Source organism: Nannospalax galili, unplaced genomic scaffold, assembly GCF_000622305.1.
Source record: "Nannospalax galili isolate Female #2095 unplaced genomic scaffold, S.galili_v1.0 scaffold638, whole genome shotgun sequence".
NCBI classification, from domain to species: Eukaryota; Metazoa; Chordata; class Mammalia; order Rodentia; family Spalacidae; genus Nannospalax; species Nannospalax galili.
Genome location: NW_008341884.1, coordinates 532177 through 548486, shown reverse-complemented (window position 1 = coordinate 548486; position 16310 = coordinate 532177). Strand labels below are relative to the sequence as shown.

The window sequence follows — 16310 nt, the reverse complement described above, 5'->3', positions numbered from 1 at the left end:
TTGTCAAGAATCAAGAGTTAGAGCTGCTTGTAATGGTATACACTCATTTCTGGTTGGTATTCAGGATTCAGGGGAAAAGAAGAGGAGAGGAGAGGAGAGGAGAGAAGGGGGAGGGGAGGGGAGGGGAGAGGAGGGGAGGCTCCTGGCTATTTCTACAGGAAGAAGCAGACACTGACATCAGGAACATCATCTCCTATATATTGGAAATTATATCCCTATTTTTAAAAAAGAAAAGAAAGCTGACTTTCAGAAGCTGATCTTCCCAAAGTTTCTTCTTTCTTCAAATGAAGTAAGTTCTACCACGCCTGTGCCCACCCCACTCCTGTGGCCCAATGTTCAAGCTCAGGAATTACTCCTCTGATACAAAGTGTGTTTCTGTGACATTTCAGCTCCTGGTGCAGTCAGACCATGAAAGGTCTCAAGAGCTGCACAGCAGGGAGACACTTATTCCAAGTTAAAGGGGGTAGAGGGAGAGCCCTAGTCTGTGCAGAACACCTTGAGGGGTACGTTATTCCGCAACACCTTTTGGTCAGTTCCCAAAGGGGTTCCTGCATACGCTGGGGACCTCTGAACTGCTGTGACTGCCTCCTGGTGCCTGAGCAGCTAACATCCTGTATTCTCCCAAATTCCTGTGGGACATTTCCTCCATGGAGTCAGCAGTCTTCAGCTCTGGAACCACACAGTGGTGAGTTCAAATCCTGCTGGCACATGGGCTGAGTGACTGTGGAAGGGTCTTCCTGAGACTTTTCTCCTCTGTGAAGTAAACACTGGCAGGACATGGTGCCCAGCACACAGCCAGTGCGCCAGCCACACAGACCTGGGCCAGGTCCTCCTGTTCTAAGCTCTCAGCTCACCGCTTTTCACAAGTGTAGTCAGCTGCTGGTGCATCGCTCCTGTGCCCTCTGTGCCCAAGTGAAGGGCTGACATCCCGCTGTCATCCGGACTGAAAACATGTTGAATGCACAGTGACAGGGTGAAAGAACGAACGAAATTCACCTGCACTGAGGCAGTGCTGGGGGGGGGGCGTAAAAACTGCCCCCAAACGAGCTGTATGGCTCAGCAGTATTATCCCTTCTGTGGAACTTCTAGCAGCTCAGTATGAGGATGTTAAGGAACACAAAAGAAAAGACCATTGTCCACTTTAAGGCAGGTCTGGCTCAGCAGTGACAGAATGAAGAGTACGGTGGCCTGGAGGGGTCCCAGACCAGAGGAAGGTGGCATTAAAACAGCTCTGGAGAGGACCACAAGGAGGGTACACCTGAGGTCGGCTATCACATCACTGAGGCAGAGCAGACAGATGCTGGAAGGTGGCACACAAGGCCAGTGGGAAGAAAGAGGGGTTTATGTGCTGTTCTCGGAGGATGAGGCAGGCTCTGTGATTACGCCCACCTGCCACAGGATGCAGTAACGGTCCCCACACAGGCCTCTCAAGGGGAAGTTCTTCTGCTCAGGGTTTTCACATAAGCCTGAGTCACACTTGTTACTGAGCTCCTTCCTTTTACAAGCCCTTGAGATTACAGAGAGCCACCAGAACACTAAAGTCTATTTAAATTATCTCCAAGTGCCAGACTTCTAGGTAGAAAGTGATCTGAATTTAATGACTCGTCATCCTGACTTGTGGTCGCTCAAGAGCACTGCTCAGATCTGTGTGTCATTAACATAAAGAAGCAGGAAATGAGACTTTTTAAAGTGGGATTTCTGGGCATGGTGGCTCATACCTTTAATCCCAGCACCCAGGAGGCAGAGGCAGGTGGATCTTTATGAGATTGGCCTGGTCTACACAGCAAGTTCCAGGCCAGCCGGGGCTACAGAGAGACTGTTTCAAAAGAAAAAAAAAAGGGAAGGATTCTTTTAAAAATAAATTCCCCATGTGACAAGACACTTTATTGAAAAGTTCAAAACTAAAAGTCCTACAATACTAAAAACAAAAACCAAGGTCTGCATGCAGACCTATAGAGAACTGTGGATTTTATGAGCAGCACTGCAGGACACACCTGTACTTCTAACATGCCTCGGTCACTCTTAGCATACAGATGCTAATCCACAGAAGAAACCAGTGCACCTGCCGTTTTCAGGAAACACATGAGCTACTCAGAACGTTTGCTCTGAACCTGGAAAAGCACAGGGGGAGATAGAGTGGCCAACTGGCTACGTCAGGCTCTTCCTAAAACAGGTGAAACACCAAGAGGTTCTTCCTAAGGCCTGAGTTAGAGTCACGTGACTAGAGCAACCAGAGAGGCTTCAAGTCTTCAGAGCTGGCTGATGGGTGACAGGCATCTGAACTTGGAGACTTCAAACAAGCTGTTAACAAATTACTATTTGTAAAACAACTACTCTGTGTGAATCAAGATTTCCTTAGCTGTCTGTGACCATAAACAAGCCAGTTATGCTGAGCAGCAGTTAATACAGCTTCTTCTCATTCTAAAAGTGGAGCATCTAGAAACTTCAGGGACCTTGCTGAACTTAGGAAGTACGAAAATGCATTTTTATTTTAAAATTTTTATATCTTATAAAAAATTTATCTTGGGGCTGGAGAAATGGCTCAGTGGTTAAGATCACTTGCTGTTGTCCCAGAGGACCCAGGTTCAATTCCCAGCACCCACATGGTGGCTAACAGCCTCCATAACTCCATTCCAGGATATCTGACCCCCTCTTCTGGCCTCTGTGGGCATTGTGCCACATGGTACACTTACGCACATGCAGGCAAAACACTCATACACGTAAAATAAAAATAATAAAATATTTTTAAAATAAATTAAGAATTTATCCTAAAGAAACAAGTCTTATCATATTTTAGAGGTGAGATTACATTTAATCTAAAAGTGTTGTTTTGGGGTTGGAGAGATGGCTCAGTGGTTATGTTCACTGTCTGCTCTTCAAGAGGACCTGGGTTTGGTTCCCAACACCCATGTAGCTGCTAACAACCATCTGAAACTCCAGTTCCAGGGGATTTGATACCCTCTTCTGACCTGGAGGGCATCACATGACACAGGTGCACTTATATACATGCAAGCTACGCACTTGTACACATAATCATAATAAATCAGTAAAAGCGCTTTTTCATTGAAAGCTTGGAAACTATCATCTTAAGTAACTCTTTTCCATCCAGGCAGTACTTGGCAACTATGAGAATTCATAGTCATTGTCAGTTTGACTGGATTTAGAACCATCTCGAAGACCAGATGTGTCTATATGGGTGTTTCTAGAGAGGTATAGTTGAAGATGATCCACCCAGATGTGGGCGGATCCATCCCATGGGTTAGGGTCTTGGACCAAACAAAAGAACAAAGTGATCTGAGCAGCAGCATACATCTCTCCTTCTTCCTGACTGTGGATGTGACCAGCAGCCTCACACGCCAACCACCCTGCCTTCTCCACTGACGGACCGAACCCTCAAAGCAACATGTACCGAAGCAAGCCTTCCTCCCTAAGCTGCTTCAGTCACGTGTTTTCTCACAACAAGAAAAGTAACTAAAACAGTAGCACAGGTGGGAATGACTTACGACTTGTCTTGCTTGTGGGAGAGAGAAAAGAGATCATAAACCAAGCACACTCCAAACACAGTGACGCCCGTCTCTTTCACCAGCATGGCGCAGGTCCCCAGAAACAAGCTGAGCATCAGGAAGAAGGGAGAGGCTGTGGCTGGGAAGCACTGCCCTGCACAGTCCCGATCCAGACTCCTGCAAAGCAAGTTGGACAGATCCTCATCCAATAACACGAATCTCTAGAAACAGCAGCTTTTAAAGATGCATCTAGTATCAAACAGGTAAGCAAAGACTTCTTCAAGAGTGTCACCATGCAGTTATTTAAGACTGTTACGTGATGGGCTGGAGAGATGGCTTAGAGGCTAATCCTGCTTGGTGCTCTTTCATAGGAAGAGAGATCAGTTCTCAGCACCCACACCAAGTAGCTCACAGCCAACTGTAACTCAGGAGATCCAACACCCTCCTATAGCCTCTAAGATGTGTCCACAGGCACATGCACACACACACACACACACACACACACACACACAACCACAATTAAAAAACAAAATTTTTTCAGTATGGGAAAAAAGTCTAAGCTTACTAAACTTGGTACTTAAATTAATATGGTATATAACGTACACTAAAAAGTCATTTTAACTGTTACCATACGGATAGATTTAGTGAGGTGGGAAAGCATTTAAGCGAACAACACAGGCCCCTAACAAGTATGGACGAGCTCTGGGCCAGAGTCCCTGGTTCAAATCATAGCTGTGCAGTTAACAAAGAAAATATCAGACCACAGACCTGGGAGAGCAGCGTGGGAGGGAGGGCTGAGAAAGTGGTAAACACCGAGTATCCACCCTCGTGATTGGACCAGAGTGCTTTATGTGCTCAAAACGGGGATATATAATAACATTTCAGTCTTCAGTGGAAACCAGATGTTTCCAACTTTTTTCTTTTCTTTTAGATAATCTGTTTACTTGAATTTATTTTCCATGTACATATATTAGGTAACTTTTTAATGATTTTTTTCATTATGTATATACGCATGTATCCATGTGTGGGTATATACACATGAAGACAGGACAGGCAGAACCCCAGGGCTCGCTGGCCAACCAACCTAGCCTACCAGTGAGACAGCACCAAGTTCAGTGAGACCCTATCTTAAAAGATAAGACAGCTGAGTGTGGTAACCTAGGCCTTTAATCCCAACACTCAGGAGGTGGAGGCGGGTGGATCTCTGTAAGAATAAGGACAGGTTGATCTACATAGCGAGTTCCAGGCTGGCTGGGGCTACAGGAGGACCCTGTCTCAAATAATAATAATAATAATAATAATAATAATAATAATAAAATGGAGAGTGGCTGGAGAAGACACCCAACATTAACTTCTGGTCTCCATATGCACATACACACACACACGTGCACAAGCACTCACATGCATACAAGCATACAGAAATACGCACATACACACATACACACACACACACACACACACACACACACACACACATACACACAAGAAAGTATTATATACTTCAGAATGGGGCTGGAAAGATAAGAGCCCAACACTAGGTAAAAGAAGGGCTCCTACCCTGACGCCCACTGATCAGGTGACAGTCCAGAGTTTCCCTCCCCTCATGCAGAGGCTCAGTGCACACACGGCAGTATGTGACTAAAGTCACAGAAGGGTATGCTTGCCCCCACTCACCTATTGTAGGAGAGGAAGGCCAGCAGAAACAGAAGACATGCTAACACATCAGCTCTGCCCACAATGCCAGCCACCTAGAAAGTGTAACACAATAAAAAATTCAAAGCTCAGAATTACCGTCAGAAAATCTTACAGAAATGGATTTGATGTGGGAGGTATAAAATGCAAGGCATACAAGTGCTGACTTATAGCAACACAATTCCACATTACAGCGGTGCCCGGACCCCTCACGTTGGTTAGGCCCCAAGTGAGCTCAATCTGTCCTGAGAACTTCTCATTTCCCCCAGAGCTGCCCCCTGAGCCGAGGACTTGCTCTGTTTTTATTTAAACAGTACATCAGCACAATTTGGGGGAGGAAAAAGGAACTCTTTTACCAGAGGATTCTCCCTTTCTGACCCCTACTGACCCAGTCCAGCAGACACAACTGCAGATGTCATCAATCTAATTCCACCTGTTGCTTCCAACAAAAAATATCCGCTTTCAGCACTTGGTATTTTCATAACATACACATGAATTATTATGGATCACGGACAAGGAACGGTCATGAGAAATTGATGCTATATGTTTAGTTTACAGAAGGAGCCCAAGGCCTAGTAAGAGCATGTACAGTGTAAAGAAAGTCATCCCCAGGCTGATCTGTGGACCAAGCAGCACCTCTGACTGCCTCTGATTGTTACACATGTGTCAAAAAGAGCTGATGGGAAGAAAAAAGGAAACTTTGAGGCAAATTCTCATACTTCACGTATTTCTAGTCTCTCCTCCACAGAGGGGCCATTGACGGCATTCTTAAAAGAATGTTTCAAGCCGGGCACTGTGGTACATGCCTTTAATCTCAGCACTCAGGAGGCAGGGGCAGGCAGATTTCTTTAAGATGGAAGCCAGCACGGTCTACGTAGTGAGTTCCAGGCCAGCTGGAGCTACAGGGAGAGCCTGTCTCAGAAAAAAAAATAAAACTGTTTCAAGGGCTGGGAATGTAGCTCGGGCGTGAAGTGCTTGACTAGACTGCAGTGCTGGAGATTGGTCCCAATAAACCCTCTGAGCAAACACATTGAGTGTCGAGCACTGTGCTTATCTTCTGATAACAGAGTATTCACAGAGGGGACGTAAAACACTAGCTGAGGGATCTATACTTGTAATAATGGAGGGGCTTGTGATTGCTACCCAGTGTATACTCATCCAAGAGTGTGTGTGTGTGTGTGTGTGTGTGTGTGTGTGTGTGTGTGTGTGTGTGTGTGTGTGTGTGTGTGTGTGTGTGTGTGTGCATGTGTGTGTGGTTTCTTAGCTCTGTCACTAAAAATGCTTATGAGCAAGATACCCTGGTAGCAAACCTATCTGTACCATAATCCTTCGCCCCACTTCAGACAGCACTGGCACCTGGAAAAGGACTTGGTACCCGGGCTGGGGCTGGGGAGACGCAAGAGTAGCTGAGTCAGAAGAACAAAGGTGCCTAGAAACGACAGTCAGAGGGCAGAGACCCCAAAGAAAGGGGGCCCCACCGACCAAATCTAAGAAAACTGACTGAAAATAAGTTAGAAGCATAATATACTGGAAACCATTGGAAACACAGAAACCCATAATTTGTGTGGATAATATATAGATGATGAAGGCTGTGGTATATAAAAATGAACCATGAGCAAATGAACAAGCTAGGAGACTCGGCTTCAGGAGAAGCCTGTCAGCACACATGGAAGGGGAGAGAAGTTAGAAAGAAATCAGTTGCTTCTAGAATTGGACAGAGCAAGAAACACCAGAAACAGCAACAGGGCAGGGAGTGTGGAACAGTGGCAAAGCCCTCATCGCTTAGCAAGCTCAAAGCCCAGGTTCAGTCCCCAGCACCAGGAAACAAGAAAATAACAGATGTTCACTAGAACACGAAAGTTCTGTGGGATGCAGGGTCTACATGGCACAAAGCATTCCTCTTCACCTTCTTTAGAAAAGTAAAATGATGCTTGCACTGTGGAGAAAGTGTGTTTCAGGGCACACCACCTCCACTGGAAATTTAAGTCCTCCTCCCTGAGAGAGACACTATCCAGGCGTGAGTCTAGCCAAGGAAATGAAACCTAATCACAGAGAAGAGAAAACTCACACAGGGTGAGACACGATTCATGAGAATGTGGACACACAGGGCTGGAGAGGTGAAGCATGGACTGCTCTCACAGAGGACCCAGGTTCAGTTCCCAGCATCCGCTTGGCAGCTAACAACTGTCTGTAACTCCTGGTCTAGGGGATCCGACGCTCCCTTCTGGCATCCATGGGCATTGCTTGCGCAAGTATACTTACACACATGCAGGCAAAACATTCATACAATTTTTAATGTAAAAAAGAATGTGGATGTAACTATACTATTAAACATAAATGCATACTTAAAATTATAGTATATGCATTTATACTAAGATCTTACAACACTACATTTGTATTAATTTTAATTTAACCTTATTTATCATGATTCCTAATTGTTACCACTTATAATCTATAAGATTATATACCTAAAAGCCTAGTATAAATATGTTTTATTTACCTAGATATTGATATAAAAGTTTATACATCTATAATATATATTACACATTTACAGTGATGTGTGTTCTTTTTATCTGCACTGCATAAATTTCAGTGTACTACACCTGTAAGTGTTGCTGTGACACACTATGTAACATATATAACAGATATTTATATAACACTGAGACACTGCATTCTAAAATATTCAAAACATTTTATACTACACACAGTTTAACATAAACGCCAACCATATTAATATTTATACATTCTATTATAGAAAGACAGTGTTCCAAACTAAAAAAGACTCACGAGAAGCCATGAAGAATGTGCTCAGTGTTAGGAAATACAACTCAATTATTCATATATAAAGGAGCAAGAATTACACAGCCTTCTCTAACTGCTTCAGAAAACAAACTATTTTATAGAGGGAAATAAAAAGAAGAATGAAAGAAAATTGGTAAATGTTAAAACATTAGTGAGCCTGGTGAAAGAATACAGAACCAGTGTGAGTGCAAAGTTTGAAATTATTTTTCAAGTGTTGCTTCAGAGGCTGCAACGGGCATGCAGCAGGAGACAGGTTGCTCCGCAAATCGCTGTCATTTTGCTGCAGATGTATGTGCATTCCATTTCAGTTTTAAAAATTCAAGATATAAAATTATAAAGAGAAATATCAGTACAGTTTAAAATATTTCCAAGGAAGATTCCCAAAGGGCTGGATGAGGAGCCACGTACAAGGGAGACAGACAAGGTTCACCTCTCAGGCATGACTCAGGGGCAGGTGGTGACGGTGCATGAACTCCAAGGGGCCTGACTCAGACCTGGGCTGTGGAGCAACAACTGTGCACAGGTCCCATGTGACGCTCAGGTGGACTCAGTGGACTCTGCTGCCTTGACCTACTCGGCTGCGCATCACCACAACGCCTCCCAGAGTAAGCAGAAAGCCAGCTAGCCTAGCCTGCCATGGCGTCTTGGGGTAAGGCCTAGAGGAAAGCTCATTTCAGCACAAGTGATAGGACCAACAACAGCAAGACCTGCGAGCCGCTCCCGGATGGAGGGAGCCAGGGCATCACGAGCTAGGCAAGCATAACCAGTGCCTGCAAGGTGCCCTGAGGTCCTGCTGCTCCCTCTGGTACAGTCTAGAAGCAGCAACAGAATGCGCTGGCTGAACATACTGAGCCAGAGAAAATACTAGCGGGGCATGGTAACTCATGTGGGTCATCCCAGCACTGGGAGGCTGAGGCAGGAGGGTCACGAGTTCAAGGCCAGTCTGGACCACATAGTAAGCCCCCAGGGTCAACAATAACAAGATGTAGAAACCACCAAGCAGAAGCTCAGAGAGGGTCTTAAAATGTTGGAGCTGATACTTCAAAGCTCCCAACAAGGCCAAACCACAACGCATGCACTGAATATCTATCTGTACCTCTGGTGAGCTGAGGTCTTTGGTGCAAAGTGTTCAACATCTAAAACAAGGTGGTGGTCCCCACTGACTGCATTGCTAGAGCTGCCACTCCCTGTGACCGTTAGTCCGTGTATCATGCTCAGTGACTATGTGCTTCATTCCAGTTGAGAACTTTCCAAGCAGGTACTGTGCCAGCTGGAGGGGGCCACCTGCCTCAGGGACTTGAACATCTGCTGGAGTCAGACAAGGGCATGAAAAACAATCCAAGACTACACGCATCACGAGGAGGACCAGGAAGCCTTACAGAAGAGCTGGCTTTACAATCAGACAGTTAAAGGAGAAAGATTTTAGGAAGCTCAGAACTGGGGAGCAGGGCCAGGGGAAGAATGAACACGCGCCCCACTTGGAGGACAGAGGAGTGGTATGATGAGAAGGGAAAACAGAAGGGACGGAGCACACGAAGTCAGTGGAGAGAGGGGGGCGAGGGCCAACGGGCAGCAGACGGGGATAGTTAAGATGGACCAGGTGGAGGTGACACTGTGAAAACGCCAGGTAAACCTGTCAGTGCTCAAAGGTAAAAGAGCAATTGGGCAGCTCACGGTGAGTGAAACTATAAGCAAGTGTTTCAGCCACAAGCTACAGGATCTTGCAGGGGACAGCGACAACTGTTAAAACACCAGACAGCATCAGTGAATATAACTCAGAGGCAAATCCGATGAGCCTCTCGTACCTGAAATGCTTGGAGATTGGAGACCAAAAGTCTCAGAGTTCAGGTTTGTTTTTTAAAGATTCCGGAATATCTGCATGAATGCCTGAAGGGACAGCTTAGGGATGGGCCCAAGACTAAACATAAAATTTCACCTGTGTTTTTACGTACTTTATACAGTCTAAAGGTAACATTATACAGTATTTTTAGTGTGGCTGTGAGATCAGGTGTGGAATTTTCTACTTGTAAAAACGTGTCAGCACTCAAAAAGGGTCAGGCTTTAGAGGACTTGGGATTAGGGATTCTGAGGTTAGTGATGTCTGTGCTCTAAGGGACATGTGGACCTGCCAGTCAGGATAACAGAATCGCTCATGGAAAATGCCTATTAGAAGTCAATTTGCCCTCAAACTATAATGTGTTATTTTTGGACCTGTATACAGTACACTCTATATAAAGTTACTAATATTTATTTTATCTGCAAGACTGAGCTCCATTAGCATCAGACAGAGCCAGGAATGTGAACCCAACATGCGGCGGCAGCTACCAGCCAGACCGATTAGATCATGGCCAATTTTCCCCTGGGCTCTTCTGTCCCAAGTCTGGCAATGTGGGCCCAAATCTTCACATTCCCTGTTCTTTTATCTAGACAGCAGCTCACTTCTGCAAACCAGTAACATCTATGATGACCTAGTTTACATTTTCATAGAACTGCAATTATTTTCCCAAATTCTGCTCATTTTTCTCATGATGTAGCATTCAGAAAATCATCCTTTTTTAAAGAAATACAAGGTTCAGAAACCTGCCCAAGACTCTCCAGGCCTTAAATGAGACAAGTCTAGGTCCACCTTACTTACCACCCTACCCTATAGGGCCGCTCTGTTACAGACACATATCAAACACGTTCAACTACTTCCTGAAAGACCGAGGAGACTAAGTGTGTGTGTCCCTCTGTACTTGGTCAGGAGTTAACAGTTCCGACATCACTTCTATTTGTGTGTCTACCTTTGGCTTTCTGTGAACTTGTGAATAAACTGTGGGGTGATCCCTGCTCTCCACCCCCATAATCATCTAACCCCTACAAGCTTGTACTGACGAGCTATTTGTTAATTATGTAACTTATAAAGAAAGCCATTAACCGCACCAACATACTGACACACAATCACATCAAGTGTCTAAACCAAACACCACCCCCAAATCTTAGATTCTTCATCCTTCCTGAAGTAACATATGGTCCCATTTTTGTTCTTGTTAACAAAAATGAGCTCCCTCTCAGTAGCTTTCTCCCCCAACACCTCTGCCTCTCACATGTGCGTGCTTAATAATTTATCACCATATCATCTATAAAGAACATCGCGTCTTCTGTTTCTCTGGCCTCCTCCCTAGAAACCTGAACTTAAATCTATAATTAAATAGCAGTCTCTACTTTGCTCTGTAGTGTAAATGGTTGCTGGGTCAGATTTCTTCACCACCTCCCCGTCCTCCAAGTAACTGCCTGGCTCTGTGACACCTATGCTGCTTTAATTGTGTTACTACGGATTTTTTATTAGCACAAAAGCCCTTGGAAACCCCGTTCTAAAGGTCATTTTGCTAATAGGATTTGCCTTTTTTTAGAATCCAACCTAAACTCTTATCAGCTCTTGATCACACTGCCCAAGGTTGCCTGGCTTGTGCACACTCTCTCCTCGGCCACTGAATTCAAAGTAACTGCACAATCAGTTGATCTTTCCTACAATAACTGTCTCAGAGACACTCAAAGTGCAGACTGTCAACTGTACTTTAAAAACTTGTCAAAAATACAGCATCATCTTGGCCTTCAATAAAACACACCAGGAGTGGTCTTTGGTTATTTTTATTCGTATATTCACAAAGAACATCAGAAAGCATCTGTCTCATCTAACTTCATATCTAAAACTTGTCATCATAATTTTAAATACTCAAAAGGATCTAACTTCCCACACACTATAAATACTGGCATTTTAAAATGAGGCGTAACGTGCCCAGGGGAGCCTGATACCATCGGAGCTCCAAGTGCCTCATCCTCCACCTACATCAACGCAAGGGGCTCTCCTTGTTAGGTCTTCAGCTAGGGCTCGGGCTTCCTGCCCACCTCTCCTGCCCATGCTAGGCCCGTCTGGCTTGGACCCGCACAGGTCTTGTGCATGCTCTCATAGGCACTGTAGGTTTGTATGTGCAACTGCCCTGTGGTGGTGGTGGACCAACCCTTTGAAAGAGGGTCACGGATCCAAACAGGCAATACTTTTGGAACAAATTCTTCCACAGATAAAATAGCTGACTCTTTAACAAATAACTTGGAAAACAATTTACAAGTCACCCAAGTCTGTCTTTCCCACTTGGAGAATGTCATGAGTCTAGCCTTTCTGTTCCATCCCCTAGCTCTCAGAGTTCTGCTTCATAAATACAGACATAAAACAGAGAGAGGAAGGAGAGGGGGGTGGGGACAGACTGGAAAGAGTCTCAAAACACCCCCTGCTACTTAAAAATGCATGGGATTTAAATTCTCTATAAATAAATAATAGGGGAAATCATTACTCCATATAATAATCTCAGCACCTCTGCAGAGAAGCAGCTAAATCCTGGGGAGAGCGAACGTGAATGTGCAAGAAGGGAGTTGTCAAGTGGAGTGGTAAACAAGCACAGGGCTTTCAACACGTGACTCGGGGGGTGACATGTTTGGCTGGTATAAGCAGATACACGTTTCAGCTGTTTGTTATACTCACCGCCTCGGTGTGAACAGGGTGCACCGCAAAAAGCAGGGCCGTGACAAAAGCAAGCCCGCGGCTCTTGAAGACAGTTTTATGGCAGGTATACATCAGCACAAGGGTCACCAGGCAGTGCAAAATGACGTTCACTGCATGGAAGTAAAAAGTGTTCATGCCCGTCAGAAATATATTCAGCCTGTAAAAAAGCAGGAATAAAAATATAAAAACCTGTATTAGTCATAAGCACCAGGGACTCCATCCACCATTTAAGAAGATGGGTTATTTCATAATTGTTTTAAGATTGATCTTTATTTTTATTTATGTGTATATGTGTGCATTGTGTGTATATGTCACCTGAGTGCAGGTGTCCATGGAGGCCAGAAGAGGGCGTTAGAGCGCCTGTAACCAGAGTAGCAAGCAGTTGTGAGCCATCCAACATAGGTGCTGGGAACCCAAATCAGGTCCTCTGCAAGAGCAGCAAGTGCTCTTACCCACCAAGTCCCCTCTCTCTAGTCTTTGAGAACTGTTTTAACTGAGTCTCAGCCATGATTAGAGTGTATGTTTGTGTATGTACTGGCTTTTTCCTGTCTCAGAACGGACTCGCCTGTAGAAATCAATGCCTAGACAGTATCTTTAAGGAAACTCAGACTTCTCACCGAAGGCAGATAGAGGTGGCCGGAGCCTGCTTCCCCCTCGCTCCCTGCATGCCGCCCTGCTTGCCCTTGCTGCCAGATCCTTCCAGCAACTGAGGGTCCCAAGTGCTGGTGTCAGAGTCACAGCCACTGGAGAAGAACAGAAGCCACAAGGACGAGCCAGGCACAAAGAGTGCCCTCAGCTGTGGTGCCACCAGAAGCCACGACTGTTAATCACATTCTTGGAAATCAGAACGCTCCCGTCCAGAGAGCGCCAAAATGGGTAACACGGGTAAGACTGAGTTTGCGATTCAGAGACTCTGGAAGAAGCACCCTAAGCACCCATTCCCCCAGGGCTGATTTCACACTGTTCCCACACTGCACTGGGCTGAGCTCTCCAGACCAACTAAACTACTCATTTAAAATTCACGTATCAGTGTTGTAATGACAGAAATCAACCTCTCACAAGCAGTCAATAGCTGTTCAAGTTGGGAGGCTGCTGATTGACAAGGCAAAACACACTCTTCAAAAAGTGTGCACCAGACTAGGGAGACGGCTCAGAGGTTAATTCTCTTAAGCGTGAGGGCCAGAGTTTCTATCCCCAGAAGCCACATAAATGCCAGGTGGATGTGGTGGCCCATCTGTAATTCTAGCCTTGGAAGGTCGAGAGAGGGAATCCCCTGAGCAAACTGACTGTGGAGACTAGCTGTATCAGTGAGCTCTGGGTTTGATTGAGAGACCTTGCCTCAGTGATTAAGGTGAAAGAATGATAGATTATTCCTGACATCAACCTAGGGTCTCCACAAGCAGGCACATCCACATACGTGTGCACCTACACACATGCAAACACACACACACACACACACACACACACACACACAGAAAAAGAAGGGTGTGTATTCATTAGCTGAAAGTTCCAATTCCAGGAATTTTCCATAAGGAAATAGCCAGGAAGTATAACTCTAGCTCACAAGAGGGGACCACAACTCCACGGAGCATATAGTTCTTGTGAACTAGAGCTATGGTCCCTCCCTCCCCTCCTCTCCCTGTGAGTAGGAGCTGTGTTCCACCCTGGGGGCTGGAACAGTAGTCCCCTCCTGTGAGCCTGACCTGTGATCCCCCTCCCATGAGCTGGAAACTTTGGACACACACTGTGAGGCTCTGTCGCACATCCCCCTGGTGGTAGGCTGATGGTGAAGAATAGAGCATGGAGGACTTCCCAATGTTGGGCACTGAGTCTCTGAGTGACTATACTTTCCACAATCCCCTCCCCTGAGGTCCCAGGCGGTGCATGGCAGAGGCTTTGCTTCTTATTGGGGACAGAAGAGGCTTCTGGTATTTGCAGATTCTTGTCTTGGGAGAACTGATTTTCTAAAATGGACCTCCCACCTCCCCTGAGGGCCCGCTGTGGTCCTACTCCACACACAATCCTGAGCATCCAAGCCTTGATGCGGGACCTCTCCATCACCAGGCACCAAGAGGTTTTCCATTATCTTTCAAATACTCTTCTACAGTCCCAATGTGCCTTTACCTATGCCCTAATTGAACTTCTAGAGATAAAAATCACAATCTGGGAAGTCAAAAAAAAAAAATAAATAAAGTACAGTAATAACAAAACTGATATAATTCTCAAACTAAAAGTATGTAATTAGATATTAGAATATAAATTCAAAATTCTATATGTCTATAATTTTTAATAGTTTACTGACAAACTGTTCTGCAAGCTTCAACAATGATGTGAAGTCTGTCACTGTTCCTATAATGTGGATTTACCACTCCCTCCCAAATACTCCACCTATACAAAGTCTTTCAATGTAATCATGTTATTTTTTAAAAAAATTTTTATTTATTATTTTTATTTTATGTGTGTGCATATATTGTCTGCATGTAGGTAAGTGCACCTGTGTCGTCCAATGCCCGTTGAGGACAGAAGAGGCTGTCGGATCCCCTGGAACTGGAGTTACGGACAGTTGTTAGCTGCCGTGTGGTGCTGGGATTCGAACCCGGGTCTTCTGCAACAAGACAGTGTTCTTAATCACTGAGCCATCTCTCCAGCCCCAATCATGTTACTTCTTAAAGAAAGCAATGCTTGTAAATATTTTTAATCTAAAAATATAGAGTAAATTCACATATTAAAGACTACATATTAAGTTTGAGACAAGATGCTAACAAAATTTTAAGACATAACCTTGGGTCTGGAGAGATGCTCAGTGGTTAAGAGCACTGGCTGCTCTTGGAGAGGACCCGGGTTCAATTCCCAGCACCCACATGGTGGCTAACAACCGTCCGTAACTCTAGGGGATCTGAAACCCTCTTCTGACCTCCACGGGCATTGCACAGCATGGGTACACTTACATACATGCAGGCAATACACTCATACACAAAAAATAAAAATAATAATAAATATTTTTAAAAGACATAACGAATTTATGAAAATGGAGGGAAGAATCTCTGGTTCCGGGAGCCAATCTGGGTTCGGAAGGAAAAGAGCCAACGGCCTGACTGTCATCATTTAACAAGAGAGGGCTGTGACTGGTGCCCCATGTCCTTGCTTTAACAGCAGCACTGAAAATATCTGGAAGTCTGTCTGCACACAAGACAGCCTAGGATAGATCTGTAGCCAACACAGAGTGGTGAATAAACATGAGTGTCTTCTTGGAATGAACCCTGCAGTACATGCCACACTGTCTAGTGCAATCCCCGTTCCATCCAATATTGTTACCAAAGGCTCGAAGGACAGTGTAGTGTATGTGCTTATCAAGATTACACAATACTTGAACACTGGAAGACTGAGTGAAATTCAGGATGAATTGGCTAAAACTTCTCATTTCAACACTATGGTGAGAGTTGAGTCACACTGGGTATGCAAGAAGAAAATACTCCAATCCAGACTGGAGCTGCACTCACTACGGTCCAGGAGGGTTTAAGTTAGCCTCACCTGAAAAAGTGGATGCACCCCAGCTGTCAGAGCAGGACAAGCCATCAACAGAGACAGGGGGCCACAGAAGTCAACTACTTATCATTTTGGTTTACACCACAGGACTCATCAGGTGTCAGAATGAAGCAGGTCCAGAGGTACAGAGATGTGACATCTGTTCTCAAAGAGTTAACAGTTTACAGCACAGTGGGTGCAAGAGAGGGACCAGCAGACATATTAACAGTGACAGAATACTGGTAACA

At 45.0% G+C, this 16310-nt stretch overlaps 1 protein-coding gene across 2 annotated transcripts in view; it reads right to left on the bottom strand.

The window, feature by feature from the left end:
- Positions 1-16310, bottom strand: part of Tmtc1 (transmembrane O-mannosyltransferase targeting cadherins 1) — a 220634-nt gene that overhangs the window by 191685 nt on the left and 12639 nt on the right. For both annotated transcript variants that reach the window (XM_017799233.2, XM_017799234.2), the window contains exons 2-4: positions 12517-12694; positions 5178-5251; positions 3504-3680 (exon numbers count right to left, since the gene is read on the bottom strand). In XM_017799233.2, coding sequence (XP_017654722.1) covers positions 3504-3680; positions 5178-5251; positions 12517-12672 — 407 coding nt within the window. In that variant the 5' untranslated portion in view covers positions 12673-12694. The remainder of the gene's footprint in view (positions 1-3503; positions 3681-5177; positions 5252-12516; positions 12695-16310) is intronic.